General features: G+C 45.4%; 1 protein-coding gene across 1 annotated transcript; it reads left to right on the plus strand.

Moving 5' to 3' along the window:
* The first annotated feature begins 881 nt into the window (after positions 1–881).
* CKMT2 (creatine kinase, mitochondrial 2) lies at positions 882–23,143 on the plus strand. The gene is made up of 11 exons (XM_066339960.1): positions 882–970; positions 5,462–5,535; positions 8,099–8,256; positions 9,842–10,040; positions 11,021–11,116; positions 12,577–12,798; positions 15,267–15,352; positions 16,983–17,106; positions 18,903–19,037; positions 19,390–19,515; positions 22,909–23,143. Exons 3-11 carry the CDS (start codon positions 8,105–8,107, stop codon positions 23,026–23,028), a joined length of 1,260 nt encoding a protein of 419 aa, XP_066196057.1. The 5' UTR covers positions 882–970; positions 5,462–5,535; positions 8,099–8,104; the 3' UTR covers positions 23,029–23,143.
* The last annotated feature ends 1,318 nt before the right edge of the window (positions 23,144–24,461 follow it).

Consider the following 24,461-nt stretch of genomic DNA (forward strand, 5'->3'; position numbering starts at 1 on the left):
TGGGTGTGTATGGCTCCCATTAGCCCAAACAAGACATGATATTGTGAGGGAGAGATGTCTGTGTTTTGTAAAATTTCAAGATCCTGAAATATGGGTTTAGGAAACTGCTACGTAAAATTAAAAGTATTTTAAATGTACAAAGGGAAAAGGATCTTTAAGTCTTAGATTTTTAAAAGCTGCACAGTGCTGGCCTGTGTGCTCCTCTGTCAGCCTCGACACATGTTCAGCTCTGATGGGAGCAGAGCCAGGTTAATGAAATTGATTATTCTTTCAATTCCCAAACCATAGCGTGTTATTTCTTACTGCAATTTACTGCTATGTAGCTATAGACATACAGCAGTTCTGAATGCAATAAAGTAATATAATAATTCTAGATGAGAGGCTTCAGAGGTAATTTCATTTTTCTGGCCCCCCTTGCCTTATAAATAGTCAAGAATTAATGTCGTGAATTAAAAAGTAAAGGGGAGGGGGTAAAAAAACACCCAACCTAAAGCTGTGATCCCAGCTCAGTTCTCTGCCCTGAGCCGTTTCCACCCGGGATGTCAGCGGTGGAACCGTGGCATCGCCTGCCCTGGTGTCTCTCTGGAGCTGTTCAGGCAGGACTGACCTTTCTCTTCTGGCTGCTCCCGAGCGGGTGCCTGGGGGAGGAACCGGCCTCTGTGTCCGTGTCCGTCTGTCCGGCCGTCGCTGACGTGGGCGCCCGCAGTTGAGAGCTGTTGGAGAGATGATGTTGCTGTCGCCCCGCTGCTGCCACATCCTGCTGACGCCCTCAAGGACACCCTTGTGCAGGCAAATGCCACTCACCTAAGCCAGCAGGGCAGGATTGGCCCCTGCAGCAATTATTTTCGTTTCCCTCACCTCCTTTTACCCGTCTCAAATTACCTGGGCTTCTGTCAGTTCCCAGCCTCCTGCTCTCTTTACACTCTGGGCGAGCTGCAGGCAGCAGGACGTCCCTACCTCCAGCTCCAAGGTCAGTGTGACTACACATATATTGCTTTTCTAGTCTCAAATCATACCATTTCAAATGCAAGGGTTATTAACAATGGGTTCAAAGCACCACAGGATGGTGGTATTAATTTGGTTATAATTTATTTACTTGTGTAAGTACTTGGTACAGTGAAGTATGTGCCAGCACCCACTGTGCAGCTGCTTCAAATAATGGATTCATAGGATTATTAAGGTTTGGAAAACACCTCTAGGATCATAAAGTCCAGACATTAATGCTGCCCCTTAAGTAACAAATTTACTTAGAGAAAGATAAGACTCTTTGCAGATGTGTAACAAGTTCGAAGAAAATGTTTCTAATTACATGAGTTTTTTGTGGTTTTGATTGTAGCTCTCTGCACTGCGAAGATGAGAGGTTTATACTGCAAAATGGCACCAGATTGGCTCAGGAGGGTGAGCGGTGCCTGCACCTTGGCTGGGCTTTGGCAGGAGAATTTGGGCGTCTGGGTCTCACCTGGTTGGGTCTGACCAGCCAGACCTTCAGCTGACAGAAACCAAAAGTCATGGTGGTACCAAGGGGTTGTTGTCTGATCTATGAAGAGTTACCCTGTCTTCTCTACTCACACGAATCTGGTCACAGGTTTATAGTTTGCAATTTATTTTTTTTTTCCAAACTAGTAAGTTTTTATAAACATTCATTGTCCTCTGGAATTACAAGGAGAAAGAAACTGAAATGTGGTTGATATTCTTGGTAGAGATGTTCCACGCTGTGATTAAGGCACTGTCAGAACAATGTCTGCACTTGGTGTTGTTTCTGCACTTTGGAGACTGTATCTCAAAACCCAGATGAGTCAAAAGGGTTTGAGTGATGCTGAGGCTGAGCAGTGAAAAACTGAAAAAAATCACCAGTATTGCTTTATGGGATTGGATGTTATAATGTGTCTTATTCTCTGAGCTGTAGTGTGATGTAGCAAACGACTAGAGATATAAACTGATTTCTGGGTGTCTAAAAATGGCCTCTGAGGCGAGCAGTGACTCATGACAGTCACTGCAGATGTTTCTGAGGCTCCAGAACCTTCCATGGATGGGCACAGAAAACTTTCCACTGCCCTCTGTAGGCTTTAGCTCTAACTAAGGATGGCTTAGAGGAATTACTTCTCAAATATAAAAGGACAGGCTCCCTGTCCCTGCACCACGTGAGGGTCCAGCTCAGCACATGGATCCTCTGGCTAAAAAGCTTTGTGGGGTAAGACGTGCACACACATCCCCTGTGGTGCTGAGCCCGTGTGAACTTTAGCTGTGACTCTGCCATTCCTCCAAAATGTCACTCAGGATCACATGGGGTGGCAATTAATACCACCCATGACATGGCTCAAATATTTAATCTACCTCTATTTCTAGAAATGTCACTGTAACCCTGGCACTTTCCTTCCCTCCAGGCAAGTGTGAAATATTGGATAACCAATACCTGTGTTTAAAAGCACCCAGTAAAAGATGGAGCTGGAAACTTCCTCTTTAGAAGAAGTTCAAGAAAGTGAAGAATTAACAGGGAAAACACTTTATAATTTTTTAAAAAATATTAGAAGTAGTTGTGAAGTTCCTGGGGTTCAAGCTGTGGTTACAAAAAGCCCATCCACCTGAAGTGACACCTGCAATCCTTTGGGCTGCTCTTCAGCCAGCACCAGATTTGCTGTAGTGACTTCTTTTAAACCTTGGTGATGGTCTTTGCCTCTATTTTTTTTGTGCATGGCAGGTGATATAGGTAAGAAAATACAGTTTAAAACCCAAGATACACTCCTGGCAGGATAGCAGTGTCCTGAGGGCTGGTTACAGGTGGCTGAGCAGAGAGAGAAGGGCTGTGACCTCTAAGATTGTGACCTGGTGGACACGTGCTGACTCAGTGGCCATGGTGTGTGGGAATTCTGCCATGGGAAAGGCAAGGCTTGTTTGATTCTGCACTGGCTCACCCTTCATGGTGCCAAGGGGGTGAGGATGAGCAGGGTGGAAGGAGGAGCCCTTGGTTTGGAGACACTGGAGGCCACCTGCTGTACTGGCTGTTACTCTGAGTCAGTGCTGCACATTCTCTGACCCTGCAGACACAGCCCCAGAGGAGGATTCCTACTGAAATTAACCTGAACTGTTCATTATGAAGGGAACCTGTTTCAGGCAGGTTGTTTATGGGACAGTTGCTGTGTGCTCCTCCCCTGTGCAGCAGCATTTGTGCCTTCTCTGAGAGGTGGCACAAGCACAGATGACCTTGGGAGTAAATCTTTACAGGACCTTGTGACAAAGGCCAGCCCCAAGGCGCTGAGCTCTGCTCCATCCCCTGGCCTGGAGCCATTTGTCAGCCTGGCACAAAGACATCCTCACCAGTAGTTAGGGAGCAGCTATCCAGAGCATGAGCAGACTGAGATAACAAGGGAAAATGTACAAGGCAAGGCATGGAAACATTTTGTCAAGCCCTCATACCCTCAAATGCCTTGCAGTACACTTGAGTAATAAGAGGAAAACCCAAACCCAATCCTGTCTACAGGTGGAATCACCTGTAGAAAACACACCTGATACAGAATATGAGCTGGGACATGAAATCTGAGCCTCCATTCCCACCCAGGACAGGAGCACAGACAGGCTGCAGGTGACAGCAGAGCAGCTCAGCCTTGACTAGTAGCCTTGACAGAGATGTTTGGGTAACATCTCTGATTTCTTACACACATTTCTTACAGTGGGCCAAAATATCTGCATTATTAAATTGTTCATGAAGAAGCTGCCTCTCAGTGTGCTTATCCATTACATTTTGGAGAAAGAGTTTTATTGCTATAGAGCATTTATCTGAGTGACACATGATTGAGGTCTTGTGCCAGGAATCTTGAGAGTCTTTTTAAAGATCTAAAATAGAAAATCCTTAAGGTTTATACCCACAAAAGGTGTTGTGTCTAATCACACAGAAATCACATCTCTCTTGGACAAATTACACAATAATAATCAGTGCAAGTTTAGATGCCACTTGTCCTGTCTAAAATAAAGCCCAGATTCCCATGTAGATTGTGGTGGATGAAAGGACTTGAAACATATGGAAGGTTGGTGCAATTAATGAACCACTCAACACAAATAAAATTTTACATAGAAATTGATAAATCATAATCAAGAACTCTTCAAGAATTTTTATAAGTGCCTTCAGAATCCCTCAGCAGAGGTGAAAACCCCTTTGCTTATGAGGAGGCATTCCAGTTTAAAGAGGTAATAGAAAGTAATAGTAAAAAAATCCTGATGTGACTGATAGGGTTGCAGCCAACCCCATCACAGGCATTGATTCAAACTGAACAGATATGCAGGCCAGGAATTGGGGTTTTATTTATAATTTTTTTACCGTGGGTGGATTAATCCTTAGAATTTATTTCTCTTTTCCAGAGCATACTGTCTCTAAATGGTTTTGAACACAAAACAGATGCCTTCCTAAGGGAGGTGTTCTTCCAGCACACATGCCCAGCTCAGGCAAACATTCAATTCCTTTCCAAGGGTTAAAACTGACACCCTCAAAAATTCTTCTGGTTGTGAAACAGTGCTTTTTCCCTTTCCCAGTTGCACTACAGCAGCACCACAGGCACTCAAAAGAAAATGGATTTTCTATCACGAGCACAAGGGAAGACACTCAGGAAACTCCTAAGAGAAAAGCCTGCACTTTAAATTTTAAGGCTGTGCAGTGGTTAAATTACCCAAATGAAAGTGCAATCCTTGCAGTGGAGGTTCAAATATGGTCTGTGGTGAAACCTGAATCACAGCACAGTAAATCTGGTAAAGTGCTCCTAGGAAAAACATAGTCAGAGGTAGTGATGGTGCAAGCCTACTGCAGTGGCAGGCTAACAATTTCTGTGGGGAAAGAAGAGCTGAATATATTAATAATTTGAGGTCAGACTTGACAAAAAGCTTTGGTAAAAATCTTTCCTTAGTTTGGAGCCATTGCATTTGGACTCTTTCCAAATGAATATTTTAAAATTCTTGTTTTGAAGCAATGCATTACTTAAAAATCATGCTATCTTTTGAAGGGAAAAAAATGGACCCTCTCCCCTCTACCTCCAAATGATATTGTTTCTTGCCAAATAACATTTCTTATTCATTTTGCACCCTCTTTTTGTAAAAAAAAATTTTGCTAAGCTGTATACCAGGTTTTTGAGCAGTCTGTTCTGGTTTTGTGGCACTGCCTGTGCTGCAGGACATTCATACTCAGGACTAGAGCCCACCCATGTGGCCAAAGCTGTGACTGAATCAGGAGTCACAGCACTTGGATGAAAAGGATTATACTCACTTTCCCGCAGCATTCCAGATGGTATTTTTCTTGTCCTAACTTTCATGTTCCCCTAGACCCTTGGCATTAGACAGACACAAATGATGGCAATTCGATGCTGCCATCAGAAAGTTGTACCTTCCACTGTATGAAGAGATGTGTACTGAAGCATTGTATTTTTTTAAAAAAGAGGAAAAAAACCACCCTGTCTTACTCTGGTTTATGTTTTTTTAGGTAGACAACCTGCACAGTCTGTGGCGTCTCCAGTGTGGGAGGCTTCTAAGAGCTGCCAGAGAAGTGTCTGTCAGGTAAAGCAGAGCCTGCCCGAACATCAGGAAAAGCTTTTCTGTGATCCAGTAGTGCCAGGCTGTCCTGGGGATGAGTCTGCAGCCCCAATGGGAGATAACACTGTCCATAGGGAAAATAGTTGGAGTCTGGGACATTATAAATCTGGTGATAAAGCTCCTGTCCATGCCTGGATGTGCCGTGGGGAATAAAGCCCAGCACATCCAGGCATGGACAGGCAGAAACAAGAGTGAGGAGGAGTTCTCAAGCTCACTCAGCAGCAAAGCCACAACATGAGGCGTGGCACAAAGCCTGAACCATCTGGGTGACCAAGAAGGTCTCTTAGCCTTTCTAAACTGGGCTCTTCCCTCCAGGGTTCATCTCTTTCTTTTCCCAGGTGTTTTATTTCCCTCTCTGCTCATAGGTTCTGGTTTCTGTCTGCATCCTATGTCCCAGGTCATAATTACCCTACTGTGCCTCACACTTCTTCCTAAACACACCCTGCACGTGATTCCTGTAATTTATTCAGATGTACAGATCATATTTTTCCCTTAAACAACACAGGGTTCAGAAGCTCCCAACAAACCCACCCTGATGGAGGTGCTGATGAGTGCCTGGGTTTTTTTAAGTCACAATATCATCATCTGCAGTGGGATTGTGATACGGCTGATAGTTTGCAGGACAGGTTTTTGACTGCCAGCCAATTCCTTGCAATGGTGACACAAACTATAAATACAGAGAGCTGTTGTGAAAATACATATGGTGTTTTACAGACATTTAGGTATGACAACAATAGCTCTGTGCAGAATAGTCATAAGGAAATATTTCCAGAGTGTAGGTGAGGGTGCTATACAGTGAAAAAGCACAAGAACCATCTGCTATAAACACAGAAATTAAATAATCAGAAAAATCTCTGTCAGAAACCTCTGACTTGATTTTCTTTACCATCAAACACACTTGTACTGCATTTTGGGAGCCAGAAATCCTGTTGCAGTCACAAGAGCCTGTCCTGCAGCGCACCTAAATGAATTCATAGATTCAGAGAGAATCTTTCAGTGAAAAGAACCCCAACATTTCTGTGAAACAGTCAGCACCTTTCTCTGCAAGTGACATTATATTAATTGGATATTGTGTTTCAAAGGCATGGAGGAGTCAAAATGAAAAGATTCTGGTAAAAAAAATTGCAGCAGCACAATAGAGGATGTGAACTAAGTAGAATGTGGAACACATCATATTCCTCATCTCACATCTTTCTATGTGACTGACATAGAGAGAAAATACTGGTTTGCAATACAAAAACATGCAAGCACAGAAGAACTTTTTACCAAGTGAGAAGATAAAGGTGCAACATTGCATCTGTCTTTGGGCAAGAGTGAGAAAGACAGAGAGGTAAAGGATTTGGGTCTAACTAACCCAGATCTACAAGAAAATTGTTGGGAATTTGCTCACTAAAAATAAAATCAAATGCTTTGAGGAGTTTTGTATAACCTCCAAAAGAATGGTGAAGAGGTTGCATAAAAATATCACACTTGAAAAAAATCTTTTAGTAGGACAACTGAAACAGTAGATCCTGGAAGAAATGTCATGGGTTCTTTTGTAAATCTTCCAGCTCATTTCCCAAAGGTGATTTATCACAGTCTAGTTTGAAGAAAAATCTTCTGTCTGTTACACAAATTTGAATTTAGATTCATAGAATTGTCCCTTATCTGGACAGGAGTTATATCTTCCTAAGGAACTCACAGTCACCAGCAATCCTGATCCAAATCTAATTCTTGTAATGAAAAACATGCATTGCATCCTTCAGACTCCCACAGAACATGCCAATTTCTTGGCCAGCCTTAGACCTCAGACACAGTCCTATTGCCTTCTAACCTGGAAATGGAACTTGAGATAATTTTAATAAGGAGGTAATGTAAGGATGGATCTTTATTTGAAGGCCTTCAGAGGCAGTTATGGAAAGATGTCTGCAAAAGCAGAACTAAACAGGACAAATATATGTTATACAGCATGTATAAATCCCTGAATCTCTCTGAACACTCCAGAGGAGCATGAGGTGCTGATGGGGATGAGTTTGCTGGGCTGTGGGGTGAGGTGGGGCTGCTGCTGCAGTGCTGGAGCTGGAGCTGATCATGCCTTGAGAGGCTACCTGGAACAGAGGCTAGACAGTGTTACAGGAATAAAGTAGATATTTGGTAAAAGGCCTTCACAGAATATATCTTGGGCAGCACAAGAGCCCGGTGAAGGCTACACCCAAGAGGGATGCTGGCTCATGAGGTTTCACAGTTTTATAAGTTTTGGTCCATTTACATATTGGGTTAATTGTCCAATTACAGCTTCAGGTTATGAAGTTTGCTCCCAGATTGCTCTCCTCAGTTTGCTGTTGTTTACACCTTTTTGGGGCCTGAAGCTGCAATGGTGTCCTTGGTTCTGGGGCTGGAAAAGGATTGTTTTGTCCAACTAAGCTGCGAGGAGAACTTGCTAACACTTTATATGAAGTTTAGAGTTACATACCAATGCAGCACAGAATCTGGACAATATGAAAGCTCAGACTGAAGGCATCCCTGACCCTGGCTGTGCTCCTTGCAGAGAGGAATGGCTGGCACCTTCTGCCGTCTCCTGGCCGGGCGCGCGGCCCCCGCGCTGTTCGCCGCCGCGGGCACGGGGGTGCTGGCCACGGGCTACCTGCTGGGCCAGCACAATGTCAGCGCTGCTGTGCAGGAGAAGAGGAAGCTCTTCCCACCCAGGTAAGCACAGGGCAGGAGGAGGGTGGCAAGGGAGGTGACGCCAGCACAGCAGCACATGCCCACCCTTGGGCTGTGCGACTCAGCAACACGGCTGCCAGCATCTCCAACTCTGGGCGGCTCCAGCAACAGCCTGCAAGGGATGTGATGATGCCCTGGAGTGGCCACCCAGAACAGAGGATAGACAACATTGAGAGAATAAAGTGGGTATTTATTAAAGGCCTTCAACAGATACACCTTGGGCAGTCAGAAGCCTCCCAGAGGCTACACTCAAGATGGATGATGATTATGAGTTTTTCAGACAATTGTAAGTTTGGTCCATTTACACATCAGGGGTTAATCCTCCAGCTACAGATTCAGGTAATGAAGCTATTTAACCCCAGTTCCATCCCCCCCCGCCCCAATTTACTTTTGTTTATACTTTTCAGGACCTGATACAGGAGGGTGTCCTTGAGTTTCAGACTCAGAGGGATTGTTCTGTCTGACCAAAATGTGAAGACAGTAGCTAACACTCTGTATAGGGTTTAGAGTTCTAAACTAATGCAGTACAGGATTTGAAAAATATAACAGTTAAAATCCTAATGCATCAGTAGATAATATCAGCTCTCAAAAAAATACCCCCAAACCAACCAAAACCAACACTGCTGAATGAAATCAAGCCCAATATATGCCTCAAATGTAGAACTATATAATTATATTAACTCATCAATGACCAACTCATCACCAGCTTTGCAGGTGCACCTATTGGACCTGTTGATTGTATGGACTCTGCTACAGGGAAATGTGAAAATATTTTCTCCATGCAAACAGTAATAATCTCCTGTATTACAGTTGTACTTTAAATACTCCTAGTTCTGTTACAAACTGACTGGCTGATGGTTAGGCTGATTAATTACAGGCCTTTTTCTCTGTAGATTGACTTTGCCAAAGGTAATGTGAATCAGGCTCTGACAGACTCATTTTATTATTTAAATCATTTCTACCATCCTAGCTAAAATATATTCTTAGAAAAATACCACAGTTGTACATAAAGCAAATCATTACCAATACAAAATATTTGAGGACTGACAGAGTTGAAAACCCCTTGCTAAAGCCTAACATCTTTATTTTCCATGGCTTCACACACCCTGCCACTTTCTGCAAATAATAATGCCATTACACCAAACCCTGGTATTTCAGAAGAACCACTGCCCAGCTGGCAGGTCAGACAGTCCCTCTGATGTCCGCAAAGCTGTGAAAGCACCCGGGGTGGCAAACTACAGAGCACTTCATCATCTAAACTTAAATCTCTGTCTAACTGGACAAATCACTCACTGCTGGGGGTCTTTCCTGTCAGAATAACATGTCTCAGTGGGGCTCAGTGCCCTTTCAGATCTCTTTGGGCCCCATTTCCCCCATGACCCTGAGCAGCAGAAAGCACACGGGGTGCTTTGGGGTGCAACATGGAGTATATTCAGCACCAGAACCTTCCTTCTCTCCTAAAATCCAATGCAGCACATACCAAGAATAATTACACTTCTGGCATCACAAACTATCTGGGGTGACTGTCCAGGGGACACAGTAATGCCTCGGGTTCCTCTCTCTGCAGTGCTGACTACCCTGACCTGCGCAAGCACAACAACTGCATGGCTGAGTGCCTCACGCCGGGCATCTACTCCCGCCTCAGGGACAAGATGACCCCCAACGGGTACACCCTGGACCAGTGCATCCAGACCGGGGTGGACAACCCTGGACACCCCTTCATCAAGACGGTGGGCATGGTGGCGGGGGACGAAGAGTCCTATGAGGTAAGAGGATTCCACAGGACCAGCTGGGTCTGCGCTTGTGGTGTCGTTCCCATCAAATGAAGACAGATTCCCAGTGGGGCGCATGTCCCTAAGACAAATTGTGTCCCAAAGGGTACATTGGGGGAAGGCTGGTGTTTTCCCTTACTTCTCCCTACTTTTCCACATTAGGAAAAGCAGGAACATGGTATTACCACAGGTGGTCCCTCTGCTGCAGCTGAAGGTAATGAAATGTACCTGCTTGGCAGCAGCTGCTACCTGCCTCTAGCAGCTTCCCTCCTTCCTGCACCTAAACCTAATTTATAGGAAAACTATCCAACTCTGAGAGACACCAAATGAATGTAATGTGGAAATTACATTGTGAAGCAGCAGAGGCAGAAGTGAAACAAAAATGTCTCCTGGGCAGTGCCAGACATCATTAAACCACAGCCTTTGGATCATGAGGAAAACTGAAGAGAAACAGCATTAGGGTCGACAGTTCATTTAGCTCTGCAATGAGAAGAGGAAAACAAAAGGAAGATCTCACTGTTATTGACCCCATGGTCTGCTTCCTTCATGCACCTGCAGTGGTGCCTGTTCCTCTGCAGCCTCCCAGTAGTGTCCCACTGAGGGTGGGCTGGGACATCTGCCACTCCAGACTCTCTGCTCCAGGGTTTGGTGTGTCTGTGCAGATGTGCCACTGCTGCTCACCTGAAGGGAGCTGTGCTGGGGCTCTGTGTGGGCACACCTGAGCCAAGTGGCTCTAACCAGGACTCTCCCCATGGCAGGGAAGGCTCAGGGTACTCCTGCATGACCTAGAACCAAGAGGCAAGTGGCTGGTGGGCTCTGGGGGTGTGTTCTGGTTGGAAGTACACCACAAACCCCAGCCTGGTTGTCCTTTCCTTGTCTGTGGTAACTGCAGACAGAAACTTCTGCCTGGAGCTGCTGCGAAGATACATTTCTGTGATGCTGCAGATTCTATCTAGACTCTCTTGACTCCACAGGTGTTTGCTGAGATTTTTGACCCTGTCATTAAAGCAAGACATAATGGCTACGATCCACGGACAATGAGGCATCACACGGACCTGGATGCATCCAAGGTAGGACTGAAATAAAACAATGAGACAAGAAAGGCTCTGAGCTGCTTATTCCAGTGATGATGCTGTAGGCAACAGTACTTTCATTTTTCTTGATCCTGCTGTGAAGACACAATTTTATGTTTAAGGGAAATGGGATGCCAGTAACGGCCCTGTCAGCTGCATCCGTTGTTCTCAGCAGGGAATCAGTACCAAACATTTAAGACACAGACTCCCTGGGCACTGTGGGTCTGTTCATGAGCTTACAGATCACAGACTCATCAGAAAATGGCTTGGGTTGGAAGGGACCCTAAAGCCCATCACCTTCCCACCCCCTGCCATAGGAAGGGACACCTTTCATATCCCAGGTTGCTCCAAGCCCCATCCAGCCTGGCCTTGGACACTTCCAGGGATCCACAGGCAGCCACAGCTTCCAGCAATTTTTTCAGGATGCCTGACCTTGCTTTTACCCTCTGTAGATTTCCTTTTTGTGTCTGAGCTTGTTCAGCAGTTCCTTGCTCATCCACAGAGACTTCCTGATGTTTTTTCCTGATGCCCTCTTCCTTGAGATGCATCACTCCTGGGCTTAGAGGAGTTGATCCATGGATATTACCCAGCTTCCTTGGGCCCCTGTTCCATCCAGGGGTTTATCCCATGGTGCTTGGCCAAGCAGATGCCTGGAGAGGCTGAGGTCTGTTCTCCTGCAGTCTAGTTAGTGATCTTGCACTCCAGCTGATCACTGATTTAAAGGGTGACACCCTGTCCTCATCTCCCCTGCCTGTCTTCCCAGGGAGCCTGCATCCTTCCAGTCTAAATCTCCAGTCACAGGAGTGTCCCACCATATCCCTGTGATGGCAGTGAGATGGCAGCCCTGCTGGCATGCACACATCTGACATCTCCTGCTTTTTTTACAGTGTTTTCTCAGAGATTTCAGCTGGGCCTCAGGTGAAGCAACCTGTTGGTGTGTATGGAATTCCTTGGGCTAGAATTCCTCGGATTAACATGGTCTAAGGCATGGAGTGAAAGCAGGAGTTGAATCCAGTACCACCCCATACACATGATGAAACCTTCCGTGCAGCTCAGTATTTCCTCAGTAGTTCAGCTACAGTATGGTTTAGCTCATTTTAAGCTTCTCTTTTCCAAAAGATCTTCCTTACCTGACCCTCTGCCTCTCCCCATATCCATATTTTCCAAAAGCCTCTGCCTCTCCCCATATCCATATTTTCCAAAAGCCATGTGGACTCCTTCATATCTGGGGACCCTGAAGGACTAGCTGGTTACTTCAGCATGTTCATACAGTCAGAGAAAGGTGTTGCTCCTAAAGACAACTCCTGGTGCCCAGGGATGTCAAACGGCTCCTGCTGTCCTGGCTATTTGTGACTGGTGGCGAGGACGCCAGCCTGGGCGGAGAGCCGCCGCTCACTCTGCACGGTGGGGTTTGGGCTCTGCTGAGGGCCGTGCACTGAGCGCTGGCTGCCCCGCAGATCACCCACGGGCAATTCGACGAGCGCTACGTGCTCTCGTCCCGGGTGCGCACCGGGCGCAGCATCCGCGGGCTCAGCCTGCCGCCCGCCTGCACCCGCGCCGAGCGCAGGGAGGTCGAGAACGTCGTGGTCACCGCGCTGTCCGGCCTGCGGGGCGACCTGTCCGGCAAGTACTACAGCCTGACCAGCATGACCGAGCGGGAGCAGCAGCAGCTGATCGATGTAAGTCCCGCTCCGGCGCCCGCAGCGCCTTCGCCGACTCTGCTTTCGCCTAACCTCCGCCTTCCGCGGGGGCACAAGCTTCCCTGCAGAGTCCAGCAGAATAACCACACCGCTAACCTGTACTTAATGCCCTGTCAATGTTTTTAATGGGATAGCAAGCCACCCAGGGTCTGTATTTCTGTTAAGCACATCGCTGTGCGGGTCTGAAGTGTGGATTTATATTCCAGAGAGCGAAGCCTGTGCCAAATCAAACACACGTGGCTGCTGCCACCTCTCTGAACAAGTAGTGAGATATATTCAGAACATTTCCTTTGTCATTTCCTTGAGCAAAGATTGATGCTTTCTACATAAATAACTAACCATTCTAACTAAAACTATTACACTGAGATAGGTGTGGGTGATTATACTGTGGGGTGGGGGCCTTTGCCTGTAATTTCTCTACATCAAAATGAGAGTAATTCTAATTTCCCAAAATTTGGCTGTAGTTTCATAACTGAACACTACACTAATTCTAGTTTTCCCAAAGTGGCCTTAACCTACTATACCCAGGTGACTTTTTCTCAGTCCTGTCATTATATGTAAGGAATTGAAGGATCAGGCCCATAACAAGAATTTTCATTGTCACACAGATGGAAGCACAAGGATTTTCATCATGGATTTTGTCACAGCATGTGACATGTCAAACAAAGCTTGAATATGCATTTTAAGTATCCAAAGGAATGGCTGTACCCTCTTAGCTATATTCATGGCACATTATTCCATAACATCAACCAAAGGGGAGCTGATGAAGTAACGTAACTATTTATAACCCTGGAACTAGGTGTTTGGATTAACCAGGAGTTAAGAATTTATGTAAGGTCAGTAACTTTTTTAATTGAATGCCCCCGGTAATATGTTTATTGACAAGATGTTGATGACCTATTGCACGTTTTATTTTTAGCAGGAGACAGCTCCTCGGGAAGCAGAGGTTGAAACAGGAATGTGGAAAACATAATTTCTTCATGGTTTAAGGCTAAATCCTGTGGGAAGTGAAATAGGTTTCATTGACTCAGTATTTTATCTCATTTTGTTTGGTTTCCTGATTGATAATGCAAATTTAGAGAGATCAGGCATAGATGTTGTAACCTGAGATTCATTCCTTACCTCACAACACTGCTTTATCCCCTCCAGCACCTCAGGACCTGGCACCTCTGTGGGATAAGGCTTCCTGCCAGCTTTTAAAAGGCACCCTTTGAGCTCAGTAAGATCACAGTTCATTTCAGTGAGATAAATCAGTGCTACTTGAATTGAACTCAGTACAGAAGGCATTTGGTGTTTTGCAGATTTGGGCCATATGCTCATGAGGAAAACTAACACTCTTTTCTAGCAAAAAGGAAAATTTTTGTTTCAAGCAAAGTGTCAAGTGGAGCAAGCTGAAGAAGGAAATTTTGTGTTCCTTTGAGGAACAAATAGAACTCTACACCTTTTCTTCCTGCATGGTTGGAGTTCTGGCTGCCCTGTGTCCATTACAAAGCATTCAAAGATGAAAACCTAAGTGAAATGAAGAGTATAATAACTATTACATTCTTAATTAAGGGAAAAACAAAGTAAAGCACATCAATGTATCTACCACGACATATGCCTTCTGGATAGATTGCCTTACTATTCTTGGTTAAGCCCTAGGGTCATGTTTTTGTGTTTTTTTTTTTTTTTTTAACAAACCAAGCAACATTGCCAGCAAAAAAATCCCCACATTTGATATGGCAGTGTTCAAGGAATTATGAAATAACATATTTTAGCACACACAAGAAAATCAATAATAAAATATTTATTTTCTTTGGGGGAAAACCCCCAAAACAATTAATTAAAAAAATCTAAACTATTAGGCATGGGGCAAGGTGGTGACAGAGCAAGTGCTATATTTATGAAGTCACAAATAGCACCTCTGTTAAGGAACATAACAAACCTGTGATTCCAAAGGGCTGAGATTAGCATTGATTTAATTCCTACCTGAGTTCATGCTCAGAATAAATATTCAAATCTCCAGGATGGAGAAGTATCTTTTCAGAACTAACACCTTTTACTGTTTGGTTTTTGTTTGGTTTTTATTCAATCTTTAAGAATTCCTTGTCTTCTCTGATGCTGAAATGTGTCTGAATGCAGGGAAATCTCTGGAGCCAGGTCCTCCAGAGCATCCTTTGGTGTGTCCATGTGGATTTAAGCCCCACCTCCCACCCCTCCCTACCTTTGAAAAGTTTTTGGCAAAACATGTCAGCAAACATCTGCAAGACTAAAGAAAATCACCTGGGTAAAGAAATCCTAGTTTCCAGGCAAAGGAACCAGGTTCCCAGGCTGTACTCTGTGGTTTGCTTGTGCTTCCACTGCCTTCACCAAAAATGTACTGGACAGTGTTACAGTGCTTCCTGGATAAACTGGAGTTTTGTTTTCTCTGTCTCTCTGTCCCCCTTTGGCTCTGTCTTGGTGCCCAGGATCACTTTCTCTTTGACAAGCCAGTGTCCCCTTTGCTAACATGTGCTGGGATGGCCCGTGACTGGCCGGACGCCAGAGGAATCTGGTATGTTGTGTGACCTGCAGAGTCCTGTGTCCTGCTTAAAGATCGTCTTACAAACCTCTTTGATTGTCCTAACCCTGCATGCACTCTGGCCCCACACTCACAGCATGTCCAGTCTGCTTTAGAAAGAGAAATGTTTTACTTCCTGGGGCTGAAAGCAGCTCTTTCCTTCCAAATGAGCTGGATGAAAAGGAGACAAGGAAGCTGGATTTCCTGCTCTGTTCAAGGTCTGTTTCTACTGTCACAACACTCTTGATACTGGGCTCAAATATCAAATATTTATACCTGCTGTGGAAATAAAGGGGTAACAGCTCTGAGATGAGGGCCCAAACCAGCATCAGAGGATACCTCATTCATTGCCTCTACAAACAAACAGAAGTACCAACAGCATAATTACTATCCAGGGATTTCCTGAATAAAACAGACCTGGATTTTTTCTTCTTTTAGATGTGAAATATCAGGGAGAATGGAAAAAAATTAGTGTGTTGGAAAGTACTTCTGTAAGCCACATCTTGAAAATCTGCCTTTCTCTTGCAAAAGAATGTTGTCAAGAAGTGTGCACATTGTGGAAATAATGCTTTTGCTTATTTCAATCCTGTCCTTGTTATGGGCTGCAGAATCATTTCCACCAACAGCACTGTCAGAAATGGCACAGTTCAAATGGATGGTCCTGAAAGTAATGGGGACAATTTTTAACTAAAAGAGGGAGGTGAGTTGGGCCAAACTCAGACTATTTATAAAACCCTCCCTCAGCATTTGTGTGTGACTGAGGAGGTGACTGGACCTGGCCTGACCCAGTGTCAGGGCACAGGATGTTTACACCTGCTCAGCATTGCACTGGCCAGCTCCAACTGCAAAAAGAAAAAGGAGACACAGCAAAAGACCAGCTGAAAGTCAAGCTCTCAGTGGTCTTGAACTTTCACTTTCATGTGCCTTAAACCTGGCGGTATTTCACTGCTGGCACAAATGAGTCTGATCTCATCAATCACCTTCTATTTGCCGTAGGAAGGCAGTAGTAGGAGAGTGGCCAAGTAGAGAAAAAGCCAGGAGAAGTGACCCAGCACTTAACAAAGCCAGCCCTGACTGCCTGTTTGAGGCAGGAGTGGGTTTCAGGGGTTCTGTCCGTTGTGGCAGAGCAGGGTCACTGAGGAATCCCAGACACATCCCTTGAGGGTTGCAGACACCCTGTGCTGCCAGGGACATGGGGTCTAAGGCAGGGGAGAACAAGATTAAGTGAGCACACATTACTTGGCTCCCAGCAGCTTGTAGGTGTTTCGGTTTTCCGAGAGCAATTGAACTCTTCCCTGAGGACAGAGGGTGCAGAGTTTGGCTTCTCCCTTGGGTGCATTCCCAGCTATGCTTCTGATGGAGGATCCCATGTTTTCCTTTCCTGGCACCACAGCAGTATGACCAGAAAACAATCCTCACACTGTGCCCAAGAGACCCTGTAATGCCATAGGCATGAGGCATCCACTGGTGGAACCAGCTCCAATCCCTCACTCCAGACAAGAGTTTTATTATGACATGTTTAACATCTCTGCTTCTTGGAAAGACTGTGATAAAACTAAGGATGCTGAGAACTATTTCTCAGGGCTTGCTTTTTAAAAGATTTTTTTTCTCCCGTCTTGATTAGGCACAACAATGAGAAGACATTTCTCATTTGGATTAATGAAGAGGACCACACCAGGGTGATCTCCATGGAGAAGGGTGGCAACATGAAACGTGTCTTTGAAAGATTCTGCCGTGGATTAAAGGAGGTAGTGTCTCAATGAGTTTATTATTCATTTGTTCACTGCTGTCACCCCTGCTTACTGTGGTTCACACTGAGCTGACATCTCCAGGGGCAATGAAATGAAGTCACATCAGTCCACACAACAACTCACATCAACACAGCTAAAGCAGGAAACATGGGCAGATTGCTAGCTGAGTTGTAGGCGAAAATAAATAAATAGCTTTTGTTTTTTGTCTTGGTTTTTTCCCTTTTTTTTTTTTTTTTTTCCCATTTTGTGCCTGCAGACTATGGAAAATCATTTGTGTCTGCAGACTATGGGAAATCATAAATGAAGCATTTTATTTGGATTGTTTGATTTGCTTGATTGAAGACTTTATTTGGCCCATCTTCCTTGGTTCTCATTTCTATGTCTGGGAGCAGAGTGGAGGGTGCTGAGGTTGTGCACAGGACTCAGGATTTAAGACCCATTCTTTTGAGGAGGTATGGGAGTTTGCAATCCAAATGCTAAGAACAGATAGTTGTGGCTCCTGGGTATTATTTTGGTCTAGCTAATCACAATGATAAGAAAGGCTTCCAGAGTCAGGGTGTGGTTTAAAACACTTTTGCCCAGACAGTCCAGTTATGACTCAGGTTGGGTCTTGGCCCAGTGCAGCCCTCTAACCTGCTCTGGCATGAAAAAAAGTTGATTTACTAGAGTAATAGAACTTTACTCTGCCCCACAGGTAATATCAGGGAACCCTGGGATGGTTTTAGTTAGAGTAAGGGTTTGCAGTGGGTTTTGGGGCATAGAAAAACAAAACCATCTGATTTATGCTCTGTTGGCATCAAAGTGGTTACTGAGAGTTTACAGAGTGAGTTTTCAGCACACCTCTGAGACTGAGCAATGCACAGGTGGTGGCCCAGGTGACACAGCTTCCAGATGTTGTTCCCACCTTTGCCTCTGCTGTTGAGCTGAACTCATGGCAACCCTTGGACATGAAAAGTGGTGGGGCAGGTGTCTGGGGCAGCAAATCATGTCTAGTTTCCCACCATCAGTTGTGCTGTCCTCACAAAATACAGAAATGTGGTTAGGATATTTATTTATTCTGTATCCTACTCACCTGAAGTATTCAGCTATATTCGTGGAAATCTTGTGAGCATGAGCTGGTTTATGTATCTAGTTCTCCTCAGGGGCAGATGAGAACTGAACTGAAATTGTATTGGGTTTGCACAAGCCTAGATCAGTGAACAGAGTACCATGTTGTTGAAAGGGCAATAGATCCTTGTGGTTTTCCTGCATGTAATTATTTCACTCTCCTGTTAATTGTGGTCAAAGACCTACTAATGAGAAGTCTTATCTACAAGCTGTGTTGTCTCCTTATAATGGAAGCGTGGCATTTAGAGGCCAAACGTCCTCTTCAAGGAGTCATGACATCAGCTAGAAAGCTACACTAGAAAACAACTCAGGTTTGGCCTCTTCAGTTTGCTTTGGAATGTTTGGACTCCTTCAGGGTCCTGTACTGCAAACTTCTTTCAAAATTACAAATTTGTTACAAACAAATGACAAAAGCCACAACTCTTAAGTGAAGAAGTAGCTCGATGGGCCAAGGCTTTACCAAAACACCATGACAGGGAGTTTTCTGATGAAGTGACCAAGAGTCTGTAAGATAGTGAGTATGAAAAGGTGGTGAAGAAATCCTTCTGGTACCTGTGGAGTGCAAACATTTGTATCACACCTAGACTCTTTGCCCAGGTGTAAATTCCTGCCGCTCCTCTGCTATCTTAAAATAAGACACTTGTATATGCTGTCCTTTTCGTTTTGTTTGTGTGCTGCCACCGCAGGTGGAAAGGCTGATCAAGGAGCGGGGCTGGGAATTCATGTGGAATGAGCGTCTCGGGTACGTGCTGACCTGTCCCTCCAACCTGGGCACGGGGCTGCGCGCTGGAGTCCACGTCAAGCTGCCCAGGCTCAGCAAGGTACACGGCATTCAAATGTGACATAAGTGACAAAAGTCAGCTCTCCTGGTGTGCAAGGGGGCAGAAGAGAAATGACAGCTTATGGGAACTGCTGGTTAAAAGGATGTGTGTAACAAGGTCCCAGGGATAGTGCACAGCTAAACCAGCACGCTGTAATTCTGCAAATTGCTGTATTTGTTATGGAAATGAATCTGCTTAGCGGAAGCCGCAAAGCGGGGCTGCAATAGAAAGGAGTGAGAAAAGTCTTCACCTCTTCCTGTCCTTCTGGCAGTGCTGTAGGGATCACAGCATCGCAATGACTCAATACATATGCAGTGGAAGGCAGTAAGCTCAAAGCTGTTTCTCCTGACAGGACCCCAGGTTCTCCAAAATCCTGGAGAACCTGCGCCTGCAGAAGCGTGGCACTGGTGGGGTGGACACGGCGGCTGTGGCTGACATCTACGACATCTCCAACCTGGACCGCCTTGGTCGCTCAGAGGTAAACAGCTTTCTGGGGTTTCTTTCTGTGTTCTCCCCTTGCTTTTTAGCTCAGATCAGTACTGACATGGGTGAGTTTCTCCCTGCTGACCTCAGTAGATCCATGGCAGCTTTTACTCATCGTAAATATGGTCCAGTGGAAATGCTTACTGAAAGAAAAACTGTTAACATGCATGAAGTTCTCGACAAATGCTCTTTTATGGCAGTGAAAAAGCCCAACCCTGAGCAAGCTGCACAAATGTGACCATGTGCTGAGGATCTCTATGAGGGTATGCAGGTGTTGGAAGGAAGCAGGCACAAAGTCCTAACCCACCCAGGGACTCAGGCACTACAGCAAGACTTGGTGAAGGGTGTTGTATTCCTTTCACTACTGAGTCACACACTTCCTCCACGGTTACACAGCAGCACAAGGCTTCCACTCCACAGTGACTGAAGTGTTGGGGCTGTTTTCACATGTCCTGCGTGGCTCTCAGCAGAGGACACAAGAGACCTGGGTTTAAATCAGAGATTTAAATCAGGGCAAAGATGTAACAGTGAACTGAGCCTTCCTTGTAGGGCACACACTGCAGCAAGGTGGGTGCACCTCAGACATCTGCTGCAAAGCCATTTCAGTGAGAAGGAACATTTGTTGTACCAGAGCATGGAAAAAACCCTGCAGCCTGGACCAGCTGCTGCCCTCCTGGCAGCTCGGGTCTTATACCTCATTCCAGCCTCATGTTTATAAGGCGGAGCAGCTCCTAAGAGCAAAGCTACTGAGGATGGAGAGAAACAGCCGTGCCCAGGAGCTGCAGCCTCCTCCCACAGCTCTGACTGAGCCAAACACCAAAGCCGTGGCAGGCTGTATATGGATGCAGTCTGGTCCTGGTGTTGCAGCCCAGGACCTGGGGCCAGCCTCATTCTAGGTAGGTTTTCATCACAGAAATATAACCCTGGGATAATGCACCTGGGTGACAACAATATTAACCAGCCCACAGTGCCTTCCCTTCCTGGCTCACCTACCACAGAGCCCAGCCAGGTAACCTGTGCTTTCTGAACCAGATATGCCTTTGAATGTCCCCATAGGCACGGACAGGTGTCTGGAAACTTTGAATGTTGGAGTTTGATGTAGGCACTTGTGTTCCTTTGAATCTAAAATGAAATAAGTAATAGGGAACAAAATAAGTTAAAGTGAAATACTATTAAGCTGTATTATTTGCCAAAACAGCCCATGACAAAGACATCTATTAACACCTGACACATCATCATGTGTGTTTTATATTAAAGTAATATTAATAATAAAAAAAGGATTACGCAGCATGATTGAGTCCTGCTGGCAGACAGCCTAAGCCTACAAATTTTTGTTTATATGAAGAGTTCCACTGAAGTCAGTGAGGCCTCCTACAGCAAGGATCCAAAGGATTAGGGCAACAGATAAGACACAAGCCCTACCTTGGAGATTCTGAAATCTAAATAAGACAAGGCATACTCAAGTGGATAAGAAAAATTTTATTATAGGATAAATTTTCCCAGTACATAATTAAATAAATTCCATTATGTGGTAAATGTATCTACAGAACTGAATTATGTTCCCAAAGGTGCAAGATAAAACTGTATTTTTGCTCTCTTTCAGTTATTGGTCAATGCAAACTTAATATGAATTTTGTTTTCCTATGGAGGCTGCAAATTCAGACCTCTGAATTCCCAACACAGCTAGTCTGTAAAAACAATAAAATGAACTGCTAAGCCACCAAAATGCTTTATAGTAAAAATAAATCCCTTGAAAATCGGCAACTATCACAATAAAGAGGCAACAGGATTTAGTCTTTGCACTTGGTTTTAACAAGCCGGTCATTAAAGGTTGCTAATGAACTATTTCATGGAGATTAAGAAATATCAGCTTTATCTTGCTGTCTCACAGTGGCACAGGGTCTGTGGTCCTTACATGCCACCTGTCTGCTGGGGACAAAGCCCCTTGTATTCTCTGGGAATTTTGAAACAGGTTATGAAGACACCACCATGCTCTGCCATACAGAATTATGGATTTTGGTGATGCTCTGGGACTGGAGTGAATCCCAGCCCTGGCAGTGTCACTCTGATGCCTTGGAGTGGCTACCTAGAACAGAGGCTAGACAAGATAGAGAGAATAAAGTGGGTATTTATTAAAGGCCTTCAATAGATACACCTTGGGCAGTCAAAAGCATCCCAAGATGGATGATGGTCATGAGTTTTTCACACAATTCTAAGTTGGGTCCATTTACATAATCAGGGGTTAATCTTCCAATAACAGCTTCAGGTAATGAAGTAATTTTCTCCAAGTTGCCCCCCCCCCCCTCAATTCACTGTTGTTTACGTCTTTCAGGGCCAGAAACAATAAAGCGTCCTTGAGTTTCAGGCCTAGAGAGGAATTGTTTTGTCTGAATAAAATGGGAGAATAGTAGCTGACAGGGTATGGATTTAGAGTTATACACTAAAACAGTAAAGAATCTGAAAAACGTAAAAGCTAAATTGTAAGGCATCAGCTCAAGAGCTGGGAGCAAAGGAGTGCTGGATGCTGCAGAGCCACCATGAGTCCCAAGCTGTGTGTTCTGATCCTAGCAGCACAGTCTGGCAGGACAGGCAGGGTCCCTAGCAGGGCCATGCCCATCTGCAGGAGAAGGACACAGCTCTGCTTTGATGAGCCTTCTCAGGCACTGTGAATGTCCCTGGTAGTCCTTCCCTCCTCCCAGTCCCAGCCACATCCAGGACACTCACCTTGAGCCTCCAGCAGCATTCAGGGCTGGTGTGAACCACGATAACAAGCTCCTTCTTTCTCTCCTTGCACCAGCATCCCTTCCAATTCATTTCCATGTCTCTGTGCTCACACAAAGGTTCATGCAAGCATGGGGCGTTTTGGGCTTGGGAGCTGGAAAGACACAGCAAGGGCTTTAGTGCTTCATCAAGCACTGCCTGGCAAGGCTGAACACTCACAGCACAGCTGCTCTGTGTCCTCACCCTCGTGCAGTGTGGGGAACACTCTGGGCCAGGCATCCCTCCTCAACACCTGGGGAGTACCCTGCACCGTCCTGGGGGTCATGTTTGAAACAGGTCCCTCAGCTCCCCCCTGAACACTTCATATAGGGACTTACCTGGTTGGTTTGTTTCTGTGGGAACACAGTTTGGTGGAAATAAGTTCAGTGGAAATAATTTTAGGGCTCTAATCAAAAGTTTCTGCTGCTGGTGGTCCAAACCTAGGGCAAACTGGAGAAAGGAATTATTGTGGCTTTGCCGTACTCTGTGCCAGAGGAGGTGTGATGTCTGTCACCCACCTCACTTACAGCTTTGTCTGCAGTTGTGACAGCAAAAACCTACTTCCTACTCTTCTATTAAAAGATGAGCTAAACCTTCTGTTAGTACAATTTTCTCCTTGTTGTTGCAGGTGGAGCTAGTCCAGATTGTCATTGATGGGGTCAATTACCTCGTCGACTGCGAGAAGAAACTGGAAAGAGGTCAAGACATCAAGGTGCCACCGCCCCTGCCCCAATTTGGCAGGAGATGAAGTTGCTGCTGATGGCTGCAGCTGAGGGTCAATGTGGCTGCCGTTCTGATGGAAAGGCACCCCTGTACATCTCTGTGTAAATGCATTGTGTAATAAAACACTACCTGACACCTGAGGTCTCCCCCATGCCTGGCTGCACTGGCACAAACTGGTCTGGGTGCAGCTTTACTGGAGTGCACCCACACAACCTCCATGGGACACTCTTTTTGGGGGGACTGCTTCCCTTTCTTGGTTGGTGATAAGAAAAGTACCACATCAATGGGGTCTGAAAAGTACCACATCAATGGGCAATGGGGTCTGGCTCAGCTGCCACTCCCCAAAGTGCCTGAGGATGTGCCGCCACTCTGAGGGACCTCTCCATGCTCACCATGGTCCCACGTGCTCAGCAGCACAGTGGAAAGGAAAAAAAACCCAGCAAGTTCTGACAATCCCACTGATTGCTTCTTTTTTGCATATGGAAACACAGCGTTTCACAGCCAGAACACCAGTTCTCAGGAAGGTTCCTGGGTGAGTCATATCTGCAGAGCTGTGGCTGGATAGCTGGCCCGAAACAGGCTATAGACCTTAAAAGTCACAATTGGAGGCTAATTGAGAGCTAGATGGTGAATTAGCTGCTCTTGAAAATCAGCAGCATGGGGTGCTGGCTCAAAAGGAGAGCTGCTGAGTGTAAAGCAAGCTGGAGCTTCCATGTGATTACTGTTACTTCCTCATCTATGCTAGGCACATTCCCTAGTCTTTTGCTGCTGGCTCTCCAAATGGTGATTAATAATAGTAATTCTGGGGGAGGGAAACAGACTTAGCTGATTTTACATAGAAGTCGTATAAGCAAACTGGAAAGGCTTCACTGTTAGCTCTCCAAAACTCTCAGCTCAACACAAAATCCAACTGTGTCCCAAGTGTCCTCAGAATTTATCCTGTATTTTGCTTTTCTCTTGCTGACTTGCAAACTGCTGATGGGCAGCAGCACATTGTCCAGTGGGCTGCCACTTGCTAACAGCATTCCTGAGGGGCAGGTATGGGGCTGATGACTCTTTCAGTCAAGTCTTTCAGTCTTTAACAACAACCTGGAGGATGAGGTCCACTGAAGGTACTACATAAAAGCTGAGAGGAGGGCTGTTCCTCAGAGTGCATTTCACAGTGGTAATGGGCGCTGGAAACCTCATGGGGTTAAGCAGAGGCAGAGCCTGGGAGAGGAAGGCTGAGAGGACATCTTAATGATGTCCACCACTGCCTGCACCAGGGGAAACCAGACTCAAGACTCTCCTTGGGGGTGCAGAGTGACAGGATGGGAGGCAATAGACACAGGATGGGACTCTGGGAATTCCTGTTACTTATTAGAGAGGCCTTTTGCCCTATGAGGGTGGTCAAACATTGGAACAGACCCGTAGATACCCAAAACTCAGGGAATAATGTTGTAAAAAATCTGATCCACA

This window comes from Sylvia atricapilla, chromosome Z (genome assembly GCF_009819655.1).
Source record: "Sylvia atricapilla isolate bSylAtr1 chromosome Z, bSylAtr1.pri, whole genome shotgun sequence".
In the NCBI taxonomy this organism is placed as follows: Eukaryota; Metazoa; Chordata; class Aves; order Passeriformes; family Sylviidae; genus Sylvia; species Sylvia atricapilla.